At 45.3% G+C, this 18950-nt stretch overlaps 1 protein-coding gene across 2 annotated transcripts in view; it reads right to left on the bottom strand.

The window, feature by feature from the left end:
* The window catches only part of GADL1 (glutamate decarboxylase like 1), a 134119-nt gene that overhangs the window by 89433 nt on the left and 25736 nt on the right, over positions 1 to 18950 (bottom strand). For both annotated transcript variants that reach the window (XM_074345359.1, XM_074345358.1), the window contains exons 2-8: positions 18315 to 18487; positions 13540 to 13666; positions 11210 to 11300; positions 7677 to 7783; positions 6866 to 6981; positions 260 to 339; positions 83 to 137 (exon numbers count right to left, since the gene is read on the bottom strand). In XM_074345359.1, coding sequence (XP_074201460.1) covers positions 83 to 137; positions 260 to 339; positions 6866 to 6981; positions 7677 to 7783; positions 11210 to 11300; positions 13540 to 13666; positions 18315 to 18487 — 749 coding nt within the window. The remainder of the gene's footprint in view (positions 1 to 82; positions 138 to 259; positions 340 to 6865; positions 6982 to 7676; positions 7784 to 11209; positions 11301 to 13539; positions 13667 to 18314; positions 18488 to 18950) is intronic.

The following is an 18950-nucleotide window of genomic DNA, read 5'->3' as shown; positions in this document are numbered from 1 at the left end:
TGCTTGCCCCGCATCCTCCCCCTTGCTCCCGGACACACGTGCACATCTTCTCTCCCTCCCCCTCCTCCTCCTCCCCTCTCACCTCTTTCTTGGCTTGGCAGACTTGCTTCTCCAGTTCCTCAGGTATCATCTTACCTCTAAAAGACACAGTTGAGGCGTCCAGTTACATTCAGTAGTGAACAGACACTGGTGCTGCTGTTTTAAAGGTATGACTATCCCCCCTCACTCCCACCAGGCTTCCGGTTCCGATCACCATTACCTTTCATCTGTTTCCACAAAGCAAACGTTCTCAGTGCCAATCCCAAGAAATGAGGCTGCCTTCTTCATGGAGTAATGACACTAAATGAAAAGAGGCAAGGGGAGAGAGAAGACATGAAAACATAGCATGAAAAAAGGATGCTTCTTATCTATCTGGGTGTAAGTCAGATGGGTGAGCCCAGTCTTTGGGATATTATTGCATAAAAGAAAAAGAAAGTAATAATTTAATGGAGCTCCTTTGCATAGTGGTTGAAAATATTGATTTTGGTTTGGGTCAGAGAAGCCAGGATTTAATTCCAAGTTTTCCCAGTTATAGCTATGAAATCTGGAGCAAATAATGCACACCTGCCACTACCCTATGATCCAGCAATCCCACCTAGGCATATATCCAGAGAAAGGTCTAATTTGAAAAGATACACACACCTCAATGTTCACAGCAGCAGTATTTACAATATCCAAGACATGGAAACCACCTAAGTGTTGACTGACAGATGGCTGGATAAAGAAGTTGTGCTATATATCTATGATGGAATACCACTCAGCCATAAAAAAGGATGAACTGTCTGCCATTTGCAGCAACATGGATGGACCTAGAGATCGACATACTAAGTGAAGTAAGTCAGACAGAGAAAGACAGGTATCATATGATATCACTTACATATGGAATCTAAAAAAAAAAAAAAAATACAAATAATTTATTCTCCAAGACTCAGTTTCTTAATCTATAAAGCTGGCCATGTCAACGCCTTTTCTATCGGCTTGTCACAGAGTTAAAAGGGTTAATATCTGTAAAGAGCTCAGCATAGAGCTGACATACGGAACAAACTCGGTCATTGGAGGCTCTTGTTTTCCTTAACATTGAGAATAGTTTCTCTTGATGCTACTAATAAGACTCAGCATTAATGGAAGCAGAACCTAGCCCACTGCTGACTCAGAACCCTCTCAGGAGGGAGCAAGACGCTGTCTCAAATACTGTGATCACGTACCACAGAAGAATCCAATTATTTTCAAGAGGAAATAATGGGTTAGAAATGCTGATCAGACACTTGACCCATCTTGCTTAATACTGAGTGTAAGGCTAAAATTAGACACGCAGGAATGTGGCTAAAATCACAATCACAAAAGTAATAATAATTTATGGACACACACTATAGGGTACAGCCCTGGCAGGAATGAGGCTAAGAGCTGGCTTTGGAATTGGTTGGGGTCAGAGAAGACAGGATTTAATTCCAAGTTTGGAATTAGGTCCAGTCTATTTCTCACTGGCAAGTAGTAGTATGTAATTTTAGATTGTTGAGTCTTTTCCCCCTACTACATAAAACCTATAAAATAATTAACATTCCAACATTGGAGATGTCACTCTTTATACATTAGTGGGGACAGGTGGTCAATTAATTCTTTTTCATGCCAGAAAAAAATGAAAGTGCTAAAGGACATTATTGTACCAAAGAACCTGAGTAATTTAATTTGCAGATATGAATACATTAAAAAAGTAGTCATGCCGTCACACTTAACTTGATATATTCCCTCAAATGTGGCAATTTTTTCCCTCTTTTGTCAAGAGAGTTTTATTGGGAACTCTTTTTTTTTTTTTTTTAACTCTGTAAAAATAAATGCAGAAGTAACACCATCAGGAAAAAAAAAATGAAACTATCCTAAATAATTAATTTCCAAATATCAAATAGGACACATTCAAAATGCCTGTAGGATGCATTCATTTCGGGTTATTACGAGAACTTATGCATACTGAAGGGTAAAAATGCACATGAGAACATAATTAATTCTCTGCTTGTGACATCAGCCCACCAGAACTAAGGACACAGCTAAGGCAAATTATTTCTCACCAGTCTGGGGGCACTGGCACCAAAAGCTATGGATTTCACAATGATAAATCGTAGCCTCCCGTCTGACATCTGCCCGTCAGGAAAACCACACTGCTTTGCCCTGAGAAATAGCCAAATACTGCCAACCCAATGGATCTGCTGAATAAAAACCTTGTAATCAGAATAAGAATAGCTTCCATGGAGCTATCTTTGGGTATGGCAGGGCCAAGGAGAGTCCAATGTCAATCAGAAATGGAAAGGAACAGAGTAAAAACAAAAAAGTTTGCAAAACTGAAGTCTAAACATCTGAAAGCATCAGAGGAAAAATGCCCCGGAAGGAGGGGGAAAAAAAAAATGGAGCCATGCTCCCGACATGCTGAGTAGTTTCAGGAAAGGAAAAACCTAGAAGGCTGGAGTTGAGAAGTAACAGCTGCATTTAGAAACAAGCTGTACCTGCTCCCATCACTGGCAGAAGATAAGTCAGTTCTTCTAAGACCCAACCTCCCCCTGGCTTTCGCTGGTCCACAGAGATGCACGCATCTCAGCGGGTGTTCACGTCTACAAAGATGAAACAGCCGCGGCCCACATGAAAGACAGAACTGCACTGAAGCCTTCCCTCCTGGCGCCAGCAGGGATTTCTTCTGTGACCCCGCGTTTCCCAGTGAATCACTCCTTTCTCCTCCTGGGGAGTGCGTTCAGGACCTTGTGCATGCTAAGCATGCGCTCTGCCCCCTGAGCTATACCCTCCTGTCTTGGAGTCCTTCTGATGCTGACTAGTTTGATGCTCACATTAGCTCCGGGTGGTGGGGAGGGCGGGAAATAAAGAAAGGAATGGACAGGGACTTTTCTAGGAGCACCCAGCTGGGTCACTCCCTAAAGAAGCAGAGCCGGAACCCAGGTGAACTCTTCATGCTCTGCCCGCCTTCCTGAGAAGCACCTGGTCGCCTGTGACTGCGGCAGGGACGTCCAAACCCAGGGCAGCCTCACCAGGAGAGCTGGGCCACGAATAGGGTGGAGTGTTTTATAGGAAAAAAAAAAAGAAAAAAAGTCTGCAGAGGTCACATCCAGGTTGTATTTTTTCTCAGATGTTTTGTTTTATGGTCATGACGACTGAGATATTTTTTGCCCGGGTTTTAGATGCCAGACAGAGAGAATTTGTAGTGCTTATTGTGTTGTCTCCTAACTTGCAAACAGACCAAATGAGTGAGACGAGGGGGAGCCTAACTGCGGGGCTGGCACAGCCTGGGCCCTTCGGCTGACTGAAGTACACTTTTGTTTGACTGAGGGACATTAAAGCACAAAAAAAGAAAAAAAAAAGGCACCTCAGGTGCAAAATTTAAGTAGGCGTGGCCCTGAGATACGTCCCCTAAACGTCTCACCTGCCTCCTGCCGACTCCATCCTGCCAGAAAGGAACTTGGACAATTGACAGTTACTGGCCTGGGAGGAAAAAGGGTTTCTCTTCTCCCCAGCTGTTTAGTGGCAGACTTTATGTTAATTCCCAAAATGATGTCTATAAAGTTAAGGAATTCATCTCCAGCTGCTCATCAAGCCACAAATGTTCTATTACTTTTCTCCGTAAGTGCCCTTCTCTTTGGCTCTCGTCTGGCCTGGAGAGGCTACCTTGGATGTGCTGGCAGTTCAGGGACCTCTGACATGATCTTCCGGGTCTCCACCAGCAGCTGAATTACCGTGGAAACCTGAGGTGTGCGCAAAGCACCTTGAGCAGTTGGTAGGTGTGCATGTTCTGCGTTGGATGGTGTGAGGCAGAGAGGGAGTAACTACCCTGGTTCTTCAGGGGCTGCGTAAACACTGGAAACGTAAAGCCACAAAACAAAACAACCTGGGGACATAACCAGGGGGCCGTGGGCCAATGCCAGAAAGACAGTCAAGGAGGTAGAGCAGAAAAATTAGCATAGGGGTTTAGCATTATTCAGGAAACACAGACTACATCAATTCTTTTTTTTTTTTCTAACTAAGTAATGAATTGATTTGTTGTAAACAGTGGCAAAGAGGTCACTAAAATATGAATTAAAATAATACCAACGCCACAACCTGTGTCTCCTCCGCAGAGCAGGGGGAGGAATGCACTATAAAGAGGGGGCTGGGTGGATGGGGTCATGTCTACATAGTCAAGGCTGCAGTATGTTCAGAGTCATGGAGTTTTTCTGTGGCATTCACTTTGTTATGGACTGAATGTTTGTGTCCCCTCAAAATTAAGCCATGTGTTTAACCCCTAGCCTGCAGTGGGATGGGATTGGGTGTATTAGGGCACGAGGGTGAGACTCTCATGGGACAAGCGCCCTTGTGAGAAAACGAAGCCAGATCTCACTCTGCCCACAAGCAAGGCCCTGTGAGCACACAGAGGTCTAGGTGCCAGGAAGGGGGCTCTCACCAGACACTCAGTCTTCCAGCACCTTGATCTTGGACGTCCCCACCTCCAGAACTGGGAGAAATACACGTCTGTTGTTTATCTCACCTACTCTGTTTTTCGCAATAGCAGCTCAAACAGACTGAGACACACATTTAGTTCTTGGTTTGCTGGCCCCATCTTCTGCTGGCATTGCCGTTAGCCAAGGCATACAGTTTGCTTTTTTTTTTTTTTTTTTTGCATATTTATTTCCACCGGAGGTTTTAAAAACTACTTTGTTCTGGTTTCACAACTGCATGAGGTTTCCATTTCTTTTCACTCCCAGTCTGCCAGCTACACCCGTGTTACCAATATTCCCCGGCATAACCTTCATTCTAGGCTTGTGTAGAATTTCTTCCCCCCTTCCAGGGCAATTATTCCAGAAAAGAACTCTGGTAAATTTTAAACCAAATGAAGATTAAAAAAGGCCAAAGTGAAAGCACTGAGCTGATAGCAGGACCCCTACTTGATCCATTTTCCTAGGCGTGGAAATTGCATTTCACGTGCAGAAAGGACTCTGCATTCTTGATGCATGGGTACATTTTCTCAGGCTGAAATTCCAAGGCTTGGAGCCCAGAGCAGGAAACTCTATCCCACAGCAATCCCAGATACCCAAGTTGCTTCCCTTTTCCCCAGATGTCCACATTCCCAAACATTCTTCTCTTCCTACAGAAAGAATGTCTCATAAGGAAGAGCCTGGGTAGCTGAATTTAGAATCTCAGACTAGATGACCCCTCCCAGATGTCTCCCAGCACGCAATGCCCACTTTGCACTTAGCAGGTAAACTATCCAGATGTCAGGCAGGACAGGAGGAGAACTTAGGGGTGGTCAGGTTCCTGCACAGTTTATACTTTTGCAGTAATAAAGTAACTTTGCTCTTGAAAAAAAGTAACAGGTACAGGAAAATCCAGCTGCAATGAACAGAGGATGGTCGGATTTTGCCTGCCTCACCTGTTTGACAGGGCACCTAGGATGACTGCAGAAGGTACAGAAGCTAGACTCTTCTTGCCAGGGGTGAGGGGAAGACATAGCAGTGGGATGGACAGGGGTACCCACTGGAATCACAAAAACAGGAAAGAAAAAGAAAAGGCATCTATTCCAAGTAAGACTGCATTTAAGCCGTGCCGTCCAGTCTCCCCACATTATTATAACTGGGTCATTCCCTCCTTCTCCTACTGAGAGCTAACATTTTTGCCCAACTATTATGTGCCAGATGCTAGCCGGCACGCTCCAACTCATTCAGTCTTTGCAGCAACCCACTCGTCAGTGATAACTAGGCTCATGTGGCTGCTGGGTTGTTTAATGGCCCTGACTTTTCAGTGCTCCTGGTGCCAATCCCTTCTCCAGGTGACTTTGCAGCCAGTCTCCTTAAGAGGCGAAGTCTCTTTTCCCACTCCTTGGATCTGAGTTCCTGAGACAGACTTTACCAAGAAAATGAGGTAGAAATGGCAACGTGCCGGTTCTGAGCCTTAGGACTCAAGTGGCCCAGTGCGTTTCCATGCTGTTTTTCACCTGCATCATTGCCATGACAACACACCTGGACTAGCCTGCTGGAGGATGAGAGACTCATGGAGCATCACTGGAGTCATCCCTGCCCAGCCACTCCTAGGTCAACCATCAGCCAGCCAAGCACTAGACACATAGGGCGCCCAACCAAGAAGAGCAGAACGGCCCAGCTATCCCCCAATTTGTAAGTAATCATATCTAGCTAGAGTTCTATGCCACTGGGTTTTAGGGTAGACACAAGAGCTAACGAATACACTCATTTTTGTGCATTAGGAAACTGAAACACAGAGGAGTTAATCAACCTACCCAGGGTCACTCAGATAGTAAGTAGTGGAGACAGAAATTGATTCCAGGCAGCCTAGCTCAAAGCCAGTGCCCTTATCCACAATCGGACCTCCTACTGCAGTGGAGAGCAGAATAGGGGAGTGTGTGTGTGTGATATTCACTGGTACCAAATATCTCCCCTTCCTCTGGGAAAGCCCTTGTATTAGCCATTTAAAGCAATCAACTTTACAAGGAAATATGAGAAGACATGGCTGGTATGAATAGCAATAATCTAAGCTCTAATAAGTAAGACATTCAAAGAAGAGATTCATAGAGACAGACAGCACTTTCAAATTAAACGTTGCAGACTCTAAATTGTAAGTAAAGGTGATGTACAAAATTGGATGGCCAGGGGTTACAATATCAAACCCATCAGGATTTCCTTCAGAACGAAACACGACGTTGTACTCAGGCAGGCACACACATGGATTACTCACACACAGATAGGATGAGAGCACGGAGGAGCCCCCACTCACACAAGCCCTCTTCGATAGCGCGTTCATTCTCAGAAAATCTGTATCTCGTACCAAAAATGATTATTTTTACCTCTGCTGATGTGAAAAGGATTAATCTTGGCAAGCCAGACAGCCCCTTTTCCTTAATGTCAGGACAGAATTTATATCTAGCTAAATTCATGGCGTACATGTTGGACACTGAACCACCTGCAAAAACAAAATTGAAATGGCATGTTTACAGCATGAAGTCACTGTTTCCTAAGTGCCAGCTACAGTGGGAGCTTGGGTGAGTGTGGCTGTCCTAGTCTAATGACAAATCACTGTCAAAATCACCCCAGCACCGCCCCCATCCTCATCTCCAATTCCAGCAGCACTCAGCCTTGGCCGAGAGAGAAGTTTTGGTCTCTTCTCTCATTCTAGAGTTTTCCTAAGCTTAAAGTTTCCATCAATGGACTTAGGGCCAGTACAAGAAGTCTCCAAGTGAATAATATTCTTTCCGTCTGTATCTCATGAATAAAATGACAATACATGCTCCTTCCTGGTTCCAAAGAAGGGCTGTCAGAGAAACAAAATATGGCTCAGGGAACTTCTTACATAAAATTAATTGGCAAACTTGTGATAGCCCTTCCAAACTCCCAGCAGCAGACACATTCGTTTGTGTTGGATGTAAATCCAAAGTTGTGGACCTCTCATTTGTTAGCGTTTGCATCATTTACGTAGCTTTTATGCAGAACAGCATCACTTTGGGGACAGGCCCAGGCTCGACTGCTCCCCAGGCAGCAGGATTCATACCCAACTTTTTGTAATGTGTGCATCTGCACGGAGCTGTTCCTCACGTAAGACATGAACAAAAATGGAGATGCTTGGGATGGAGGGAGATGACAGTAACTAATTGTACTTACCTGGGTTAAATATTCCATCCCCTTCTTTCCAGCCAATAAATTCAATCATTTTCTTCAGAACTGCTTCTTCCACTAACAGAAACACTGGGGACACCTCATACGTATAACTAGACAGACATAAAAAACACTTCACTTCTATGACGAGAGCCAAACCATCCCTTCGGAGTCCCAAGAAATGCACGTAGAGTTTTATTAGTAAACCAAGTGGCCGTTGAAGTCTTTGGAAGTGAATCCATCGGAAACACACCGTCTGTGGCAGTGCTAGTCATGGTTAGCTAGATGCCGACAGCGGGTGGCCTTAGGGACACATCAGCTGCTCTAGCAGACGTAATTTACAGGAAACCTTCAATTCCACTGGGAGAATCGAAGCAGTGCACCTGGATTGTTTGCCATGGCTATGAGCAGTGACCCTTTTGCTCCTTGGATGATGGTTAAAGAAAAGCCATTGTCATGGTAACCAAGTTTATCAGGTGACTACCAGGAGCACCCTGGCAGTCAGCTCTAGACCTTGGGCTTCCTGCACCGCACCCCTGGGCCTGGACAAATGGGAAGAGTGCTGCGGGACATCCCTTACGAAGGGATGACTTCACTACAGAGCGCTGCCTGGATCCCTGCCGTGAAGGTCTGCTGCTCTGGGCTGGCAAGCTGCCATCAGACAGCTCTGTTAACACAGCCCCTTCAGGCACTGCCTCAGCTCGGGGGAGCTACCCCTCCAAGGCCACACCTTTTCTTGTGGCGGCCCAGCAAGAGGTCTACCTGGGTCTGGGCGTGCGGCCCAACTCCAGACAGCACTGAAGGGCCAGGGTCGCTCTAGAGGTGTCCGTGGGGTCGGTCGAGGTGGTCTTTGAGCCTGCGTGGTGGCCTGACTCCCGTCTCCGCCCATTCCTGCTTCCTCCCCTAAAATCCCCCATGTTGCTCCCAAAGATATTTATTCCTTAATAAACATCCTGCTCACTAAATTCCATCAGGAGCAGCTGCCCGGGAAGCCAACCTGGGGCAGTTACCACGTAATTTTATAATGTTTCTTCCTTTTTCCAGGTAACTGGAGGGTGACCAAACATGCAGCATCTCCTTCTCTAACAATTAGGCGGTTACATTAAACTGAATCTGAACAAATGTGTACTCTAAATAGGTAAGCTAAGGAGACACAATTAAATTTATTGTCACGGAATTTAATGCAATTATTTTACCATCCAGAGGAAAAAACTGTGGGAAGGAGACAAAATTAAAAAAAAAAAAAAAAAAAAGTACACCCACTGTGTCATCACCTCCCTGTGTGCCCAGCACTCTACAGACATTACATCATTTTTCAAACTACTTAGGTTCTATTTTCAGCCATGCTAGGAAACCCGTTTACACACATTGAAGGAGGGGGGTAGTATATACACCTGCAAATAAAAGTGAAATAATCATTCACTTTTTTTGTAAGGAAAAAAATACTATTGAACTTGTCTTTGAAAACTAGCTCAAGTACAAAACTAGTTTACGTACTAGCGTAAACCTGGAGTACGCCCGGACATGGAGGGGGGCGCCACGCAGAATGAATGCCCCTATGGCCTGGTGACATTTTGAGTGAACTGTTCAGCTTAGCAGCAGTTTGATACTTCAAAAAGCTCTGAATATTTCAGCAAAAGAACCCAGATGGGAACTAGAAATCTCAGGACTTACGAGAAAAGGTGCACAGAATTGTATAATTTGACTGCATTTTCTACCACTTAACCCTTCCACCTATTGTAACCTGGTATCTGGTATTGTCTCAAGTTATTCCACCAAAAATTCTTTACCCCAAGTCGCCAATGACATCCATGTTGTTAATCCAGGGGGCACTTTTCTGTCTTCGTCTTGGTGAACTGCTCAACAGCTTGCGACGGCAGTCGCACCCGCCCCCAGGGCCCCCTGCCTTCCCGTTGGGCTTCCTCCTTCTCTCTCCACTGTCGGCTGATTCTCCTCCTTCTAACCGTTAAATAGCAGATGCCCTCAAGGCCCAGTCCTAAGCCCCCTTCTGTCCTCACGCTACACTCTGTCCTGCAGGCAGTGCTTCTCTCTCTCCTGGTTTGTCTTTTTTCAAAGTGTCTCCTTCCTGCTCGTTCAAATCTCTTGTTGGGCTAAGAAAACATACCTGTGCCTGGACACATCCTTAGAAATTCAGATTTATTTGGCCTAGGTTGGGACCCAGGTCTTAATACTTTTTCTTTTTAAGTTCCTAGGTTGATTCTAAAGACCAGAGAGAGTTGAGAATCCCCGACATAAGGGATCTCATCCATGTCCACTTGGCAATCGCCATCATTTACCAGTAACATCTAAATTTATAACGTGCATATAAATGTCAGAATTCCAGGCCCATATATCTCTCAGATCTCCGAGAGTACACTCCTGGATATGCGAAGTCACTGCAAACTCAAGTGCTCACAACTGAAAACCGAATTCTCACTCTTGCCTTTTCCACCATATACTTGAAAACTGGACCCTCTTCTGATTATTCTCATCTCAGTGAGTGACATGACCATCAACCCAGCTATAAAAGCCGGAAACTCAGGCATCATCTCATAAGCCTTCATGTGCTCATTTCAAAGATCCACTATATCATCCAGCCCTTTCTGTTTCACCTTCCAAACAAATTTTTTTCCTCTCTATTCCTACTGCTTCTGTCAAAATCCAAGCTACTATCATCAATCACCTGACTAAGGTAACACCATCTAATTGGTCCCCTCCAATCCACTCTCCATATTTCCAGAGATCCTTTCAATAAGCAAATGTCACCTAGGGACCTGGAAGTGTGCAGTGGCTTTTTGTTGTACTTAGAATGACTCATAAACATGGCCCATTGGGTCCTGCATGTCTGGCTCCTATCTTATCTCCATGACATTCCCCGTAGCTCTCCCAGCTACCCCCACCCTGACCTTTCAGTTCACAGCGTATGTCATGCTGTCTCCTGCCGCAGAGCCTTTGTGCATGCTGTTCCTTCTGTTTGGAACCCAGCTCTCCTCTTTTCACCTAGTTAACTGTCACTCATTCTTCAGCTCTTAGCTGTCCCTTCCTCAGAGAAAACGTCCCTGAGTGCCCAGCTAGGAAAAATTGTCCCATTTATATTTATAGTATCACACACCTCTCCTTCATATGAAAATTTACATTAATTTTTTGGGTCATTTTGATTAATTTGCATGGAACATCTCTATCTCACTAGATTATTTTGCTTCTTGAAGGCAAAATCAAGGTTTGTTTTTACACACAGTATCCTCTCCAGTACCTCAGCACAGATGTGGCTTTTCACGCAGGAATGAATGAAAAGTTGCTTAATTGATTTTTGTCCTCTGTTAAGAGGAGGTGACAATGCCTGTCTTACCTATCCCACAGCACCATTACCATCAAGTCTTCTTTCTGAATACTGCCAAGTGTCACAGACTGCCCCATTATTGATGATGACAGTGCACAAATGAAACCATTAAACAGAAGTTCATCAAATAAAACTTCATCTACTTAAAAAAAAGTCTCTAGTCCACGCCCAGTGTAAAGTCCCAGTAAAATGTACTTACACACTTGGATTCAATGCTTCTGTCATAAATCTGGCCACCAAAGAGTAGTAATCAAGTCCAGCATATAACTGGTTGAAAAATCTTGGATGGTCTGTAAATTGAAACAGAATATTCATCTACACAGCCATAAAAAGAGAAAGAAAACTGTTGATACAGCAATAACGTAAGTGAATCCCTCAGATAACGGAAGCAGCTGGGTACAAAAGAGTATACAACGCGTGGTTCCACTTACATGGCATTCAATGTCTGGCAAAGCGGACCTACAGAGATGCGCGTGGGATTCTGGGCCCCTTTGGCAAGGCTATACTGATTAGGAAGGGGCAGGAGCGGTCCATATCTTGATCTGGGTGATGGTCACTTGCACGCAGATATGTACAGTTTCACTGAGCAAAGGACCTAACATGGGTCCACTTTCTTGAATGTAAATTAGACCTCAGTTTTTTAAAAGCATTCAAAATCTAATCATGCATGAGGGAAGCATGTTGAAGACCCATCTCACAGTCCTGTCTACTGAACAACAATACATTCCTAGGCAAAATTTGAGCACTCTTCAGAGCTTTGGTTTGCCTGCTCCTTTTTGACTACAACCCAGACCCAAACCAGAACCTTGAGAAATGGATTGCTGGAGCGGTTTGCCCACATGTCAGCCTGCAGCTACCTTTACCTTCTGAAATTATCACTGTTAACTTCCCTACCTTTAAACAAATTTCACTCACTGACAGGGTTCACTTCAGGCTCCTGGCAGGGAGTGGCCTCTTAATTCCTCAGATTGCACCATTTTTTATAGCGCAACTGGCATCACATAGACAGAGTAAGATGTGACTCACCAAGTGACTTACATAAACTTTCTGATTCAATGTACTTCAAAGGCAGTTGCCTTTAAGACTCGAAAAACTTCAGTTCCAACTTTCTATTTTTTTCCCTCCTAGAAAAGGTCTTATAAAGGTTCTTGGCTTTTCATGGTGTGAATATTCACACCAAACACCAGGCTAACGGTTGGCTTGACATTCTCAATTGCAGGAAGCCCAGCGTGACAAAGAACTAAGAAGTAGGAGGCCTATTTCTGAGTTTGGGTATTTGGGAACCATCTTAGTTAGTGGCCTCTCATTACAACCTATAGCATTTGGTTTTAGGGGGTTTTTCTCTTTAAACAAGGAGTTCAACAAAAAACAAAAGTCTCAAAAGAAAATGTTTTTTCACATAAAGCACGGCCAATTTCCTCTAATCTGGCAAAGGAAACCAGACATTGCTACAAGTCATTTTAATACGTTTTTTTTTTCAGTTCCGTGTTAATTTATGATTGATTTCCATGGTAACATTATGGAAAATATCCAGTAAACTGAAAAATCTACTGCATTAAATGTCATTCTACACTTCTGACAGGCACTATAATAATGAGATATGTATCTCTGCTTTTGAAATGCTAACTGGGTTTCTGATACATACACCAGACTTTCCCAAGGGAATATAAACCAATTATTTTCAGCTGGGATTTTATTATGTTCTTTCCACTAAATTTAGTTCAGTGTCAGAATTCACAAAGCATAATGCCGGCACGGTCTTAAGCACTAGATTACCTTTACATCACACTGAGAAATGCGGGTCTTGGAAAGTTCTTCTCCTGCTTTTGAAACTTGTTCACTAGGTGCACAGGATATTAGCCGTCAGTTGGAATAGTCCCTGAGCACAAGACTAACATCGTGTTACTGCATTTACAAAAGATCGCAGTGGTTAAGCCTTGATGTGAAACTATCACAGCAAAAACTTGCTGTGCATTCATTTTTCTCCTGCCTTCCTGAAGGTTTTTATTTTTTGATCCTGCTGGATTTGATAAAATAATTTGGTGCTTGCCAACAGCCAAGAGTTAATCAGTACCTTCCAAATGAATCTCTCCCTGTTTAATAGTAAAAGACACCATCCTGAACAGTTTTGTTTTTTTTTTTTTTGCATGTTCTGGGTGATCAAGATGCATAATCCTCTAACAGATTCTATAATCAATATGCCATTTGTCAGTTTGCTGCAATGTGAGAAATGATACGTAGCAGTCATAAGAGATGGTCTGGATTAGAAATGGGGGATGCGGATGGTTAAGGAGCAGACAATATTTATATATGACCCTTAACACCTCCAGTTTTTCTTTGACCTTGAGAACAAATCCACATCAGGGATTAGATGGACCCTTGTAAAAATATCAGAACCCCTAGTTTTGATTCAGGTTTCTCATCCCACAAACATGGTCACGCTCAGCTTCACGGGGAAGTGAGTACATGCTCGAGAAAACGTAAGGAGTGGTAGAGGCACGGGTAGAGGGAGCGCTTGTGAGGTCTTACTGGTTTTGACGCTGTAGCGGATGACGTCCCGGCAGAGTGCCAGCAGCCGGCCGTGCGGCTCTCCGCTGTCTCTCGGCTCCAAATCCAGGAGTTGTCTCAGCTGCTCGGGAGGCCGCCACTCACAGACCTGGAGATGCCACAGCAGCCTGGTTAACAGGGGTCGCTGGAGTGGGGTGTGGAGCCAGTGTTACAGGTGAGGACCCTGCCCTTATGAAGCTTCCAGACCGGTGGGAGAGAGATTTAAGCGTGCAGCCACAGTTCCTGTGAGAAGAGCTGTGACACTAATGCAGATGTTGCTGGAACAGATGAGGGACCCCATCTGAAATGTGGGAAGAGTTCCTGGAGGAACGGACATCAATGTTGGTACAGAAAGAAAGAGAGGAGAAGCCAAGCGGAGATCAGGGGATGGGGTGATGCAAGGGGCCGTCTGGGTGGCAGGACAGGACAAGCAGAGGCTGAGATGTGAGGGACCCACGGCCCGTCTGCAGAGCCAAGGAGGTTTGGTGTGGCTTGAACACGGGGCTTGAAGGGAGGCAGGGTCAGAGTGAAGCTAGAATCCCCAAATAACTCCCGGATTCGTCTCTCTGCTCGTCCCCTGGCCCCGTGCAGCCTGCGATCAGCCCAGCAGCCAGAATCCAGAATGCTCGTCTTCTGTCTGAGCCATGGTCATTTCTCCGCCCAAACACCTCCAGGGGCTCCTCGCTTCCTTCAAAGCAAAAGGCCCAAGTCCTTCCAATGACCTAAAATGGTCCCGTACAACCAGCTTCCCCAGTGGTGTCTCCTCTCTCGTCTCCCCGGCACCGCCTTCCTCCTGGCTGACTCTGCCCGACCATTCAGCCTCCCTTCTGTTCCTTAGATGTACCAGGCTCACTCCCACCTTGGGGTCCTTGCCCTCTGCCTGGAATACCCCCAACTCACTGCCAAATACCCTCGTAGCTAACTTCCTGACTTCATTCAAAACTCTTCTCAAATGTCCCTTTCTCCATGACAGCGACCCTGACTCCTTATTCAAAACCACCAGCTGGGCATTTCCCCAGCTCTAGGAATGCCCCCTAGGTTTTCCTCCTCCTCCTTTTTTCCATAGCACCTGTCGCCTCCCAGCACGCTGTGTCACTCACTTGCTGTGTCCGACGTGCCCCCCAGGAGAGCAGAGACGTCGGTCAGCTTCCTCCCTGCTCCCAAGGAAGTAACACAGAGCCTGCTGCATAAGAGGGTCTCAGCAAAGATGTGGGGAGTGAATGGATGAATGAACAAATGAAGAGATCAACAAGGCTCAGATCAGGACAGGCTTCACATGGCGTGTTGTACAGTTTGAACACGGCTCTTAAAAAAACCACTGACCTGTTCCTGACAGGAGCAATGATGTGATCATATTTGGGTTTTAGACAATAGCTTTGGTTGCTATATGAAGACTCCAAGTAAAACTGGAAATAAGAGGTTACTGTAATAAAGCAGGCAAGAGAAGGTCGTAGTCTGGATGAGGGGAGCTGCTCTAGGAACGAAGCCCAATTGGAGAGGTGAAAACGCACAGTCGCGAGGACTTGGAAGGCAGCAGCACACTGAGGAGCGGGGAAGAACAAGCCAAAGGTGATCCAAAGGTTTCTAGCTTGCACACGGGGCGAGGGTGGTTGGGGTCAGGTAGGGATGATGGGTGTCGAGCATATTTGCTCTAGGGCACCTTCAGGACATCCAAACGGGATGTAGCAGTTGGTCTGAAGCTCTTTTGAAAGATCAGAGCAGAGTTTCAGGCGTCCACTGTCACATGACAGAGCTGGCACAGCTCAGAGGGATGGGTGGTGCTCACCTGGAGGTGGAGGACAAGCCAGAGAGGCAGGGAGCCTCCCCGAAGAGTCTAGTGCTACTAAGACCAAGGAAGAAGAGTGCCTTAAGCAGAAGATGGTCATCACTGTCTGTCCTGCTGAGAAGCCAAATTAGACAAAGACTGAGAAGGGCTCCTGGCATTTATCACCAAGGAGGTGTTGTTCTTGGCAAGAGTGGTTTGACTTGGAGAGGTGGGAGGGGAGGCCAGATTGTGTGACGTGAGGATGTGGGAGGTGAGGAAATCGAGGGAGCGGGGCAGTGTTGCTGATCTTTAAAAAGTTTAGCTGTGGAGGGGAGGAGAGAGACGGGGAGTCACCAGGGGGAGAAGCCCAGGAAGGGGGAGGTTGGGGAAATCAGGAGGAAATATCAAGTTGTGCAAGTCAGACTCGGAGGTTAGAGCCATTGCAGGCAGAAGCAAATTGAATTGGCTGAGACAATCAAAAGGAATGAGTAGGGAGCCACCCAGCGCGGACGCATGTCCAGTGCGTTTTGCTGAGAGAAAGCAGCAAGACTCAAGACTCCAGAGGCTACCTGTGACGGGATCCCATCTGCCTTACATTCTGGAAAAGTCAGAAATCGCAGGGGTGAAAAAAACAGATCGGTGGTGGCCGGGGGCTAGAGGTGAGGGGAGAGGTGGACTAGGGAGGGGCAGGGAAATTTGTGGGGGGTGGAATGGGACGGTTCTAGATCCTAATTGTGTTGATGGTTACCTGGCTTGTCAAAACTGACAGAACTGCACACTGAAAGGAGTGTATTTTACTAAGTGTAAATTACAATTCAACTAAAATAAAGAAAGTTGGCTGAGAAAGAGCGTCTACCAGAGAGGGCACTGGAAGCAATCATCTCACTAAGTGTGGGGACCTATCCTGGTCTCTGAGGAAGTAGGCTGAGTCAGGGGCGGAACAACCTTACCATCCTCTCCCAGTCCTAACATGACGTTCAACCCGACTTCACACGCAGAGCCCCCTCATCTACTATACTGCAACTGACTTGGGGTTGCTTCACTGACAACTTAGGATCTTAAGCTTAACTTCTTATCCTACCTCCCATTTGCTCCCTCTGTGAGCCCTTCTTTCTGGGCAAAGGGTACCTTACTACATCGGATAGCTTGTCCTCTCCCAACTCTCTCTCCATCATTTACCTTCCACTCCCTTCACCACGCCTGCGCTGACTTCTCTCTGCCCATCGAAGCCTGACTTCATCCTCATACTCTGCATCCAAGTTCAAGGGGTCTACTCCTCCATGAAATCCCCCAAGTCTGCTCAAATCACACAGCATTTTTCACATTCTTATTGGGAACCCCTGTTCTCATTTCCAACAAAAACTTGTTCTTCCAATCAGATTATAAATTCTGTTCAAAGCTGAGCCTTTATCTTACTTTTCTTTATATCCCCCAGGGGTGAATATAATGTCTTACTCTTGACTAACACTCAGTTAATACTTAATGACTGAATAAAGGCCAATTAAAAAAAAATTCCAGGGGAGCAGTGTACTCCAAAGTAAAGCAGGTCCAAAATATTTCTCAACTACAGATAACACAAGAAAATATGCTTTTGTTGAGGGGAGGGTGTAGCTCAGTGGTAGAGTGCCTGTCTACCATGCAAGAGGTCCTGGGTTCAATCCCTAGTACCTTAAATAAATAAACAAACAAACAAATAAACCTAATTACTTCCAAAAATATGCTATTGTAAATACAATAATCAGGAAATACCTTCAGTGATTTTGCCTTGACCATAACTATTCCAAGACCATAGGTCATTTCAATCTATTTTCCTATTAATTTTCCTAAATGCACAGTACCAAAATTTCAGAATAAATACCACTTCACATTCAAAATCTGTTTTTTGAAATGACATTTTTTCTGACTAGTAAAATAGGAATTAAAAAAAACTCTCTTATACACCCATTTTCTGAGAATCCTTTTCCAATATGAAGGGTGATCATTGCGATAGAGAGTAATTCTGAGATTTTAAGAGACATACGGAGGAATAACTAAGTGCACAGACTCTGAAACCAGGCTGCCCGGATCTGGCACCAGCTCGGACACTTGCGAGCATGTGCTCTCGGGCAAGGCACTTGACCTCTTGTGCCACACGGCTTTCCTCATCTCTAAAAAGGAGACAGTAAACAGTTCCTTCATCTTAGGGGTCCGTATGGATTAAATACACAGATACATATGGAGTAGCTCTTAGAACACCACCTGGCCCGTGGTAAGTACTCTTAAGAATAGATTTTATTCGTAGTCATTCCAATATCAATTTGCATCTGAATTTGAGTCTGATCTGAAACTGAGAACCAGTGATTGGTACCAGTCAGAAGTCAGACTCAACAACCCAAGATTTCCAGTCTGAGCTCAAACAAGTTCCTGACAAGTTCCTTGTTAAGATTCTCTTAAATTTTTAAACTTTTCACAAACTTTTCTTCCTTCTGCTTGGTTTTCGCTGGTAACATAAAAAATATACACATGAAAATGGAAAGCAGCGTGTGTTTTAGAAAGCACTGAGATCAAATCATGAGGTGATTTTCAATCTTTAAGAGTATTGCTTTTCTTAATGGAGGGACTGGGAATCGAACCCAGACCTCGTGCATGCTAAGCCTGCGCTCTACCACTGAGCTGTTTCTGTCCCCAAACCTGTACTGTTACCTAGGGCATTTAGCCTCATCTGGTACTCCACAGCCTTATCTGGGTAAACTCTGGCATCTCAGCCAATCTCCCAACAGATGCTGGGCTGGCAAAGTGGACGCCAAGCCTCCCAGGAAAGCTGGTTGCCGTCTGGAGGTGGAGGTGGGGTAGGGGAGTGAGTACAAACTTTGGTATCGGCGCGACCCCTTGAAACAAAGGTCTAGAGGAAACAAAACCACGGCTCCCATTTTCCTGACATCTGTCCATACAGATAAACAGACCAACCCCATCCTTCCCTTTCTTGGGGTTTCTCATCGTCTTTTAGCTTTACCTTCTCACTGACGTCTGTAGCCTTCAAAACCACCTCTTCCATTATTAGCCTCCAGGCCTCTTCAACAAATTTCTCTCCTGCTTTCACATCTGTCGTGGGGCCGTTCAGTATGACCCCATCCACGAGAACAGCACCCTTCCTACTTGGACCCGTCTCCTGTTGAGCCGCATCTCCTGGAAGCACACAAAAGACAAAGTGAGAGAATCTCAGCAGAGCACACAGCAAAACCCCAGCGGGAGATGGCACGGCATCCCAGCTTCCAAAGGGTCGCCTTCTTGTAATATATTGGAGGCCTTGAAGCTGACAGTTTCTCATGGGGTCCCAGGACCTGACGGGGTTGAAGAAAGAGTGCTCCGCTTCCCATTCCTGCAGGATCTTATTTGGCATCAGGGAGCATGGGTGGAGGAGCTCAAGAAATGTAAATTCAACCCATTTGACTCACTCACGCAACCATCTTTCAGACACAGGTACAGAAAGATCTTTGTACTCACAAGCCCAGGTCTCTCTCATGCACGCACACTCTCCTGTGACTCAAGGGTCACCATACGTTCCCTTTTAATAAGTCATCCCTGTGGAAGAAGCAGCGACAGCAACATGCCACTTCTCTCGGTTTTACCTCGTGAACTTGTGATTAAA

The sequence above is a fragment of the Camelus bactrianus genome, chromosome 17 (genome assembly GCF_048773025.1).
Source record: "Camelus bactrianus isolate YW-2024 breed Bactrian camel chromosome 17, ASM4877302v1, whole genome shotgun sequence".
Lineage (NCBI taxonomy): Eukaryota > Metazoa > Chordata > Mammalia > Artiodactyla > Camelidae > Camelus > Camelus bactrianus.
Note: the sequence above shows the minus strand (reverse complement) of the source record. Positions and strands in the feature narration are given on the sequence as shown.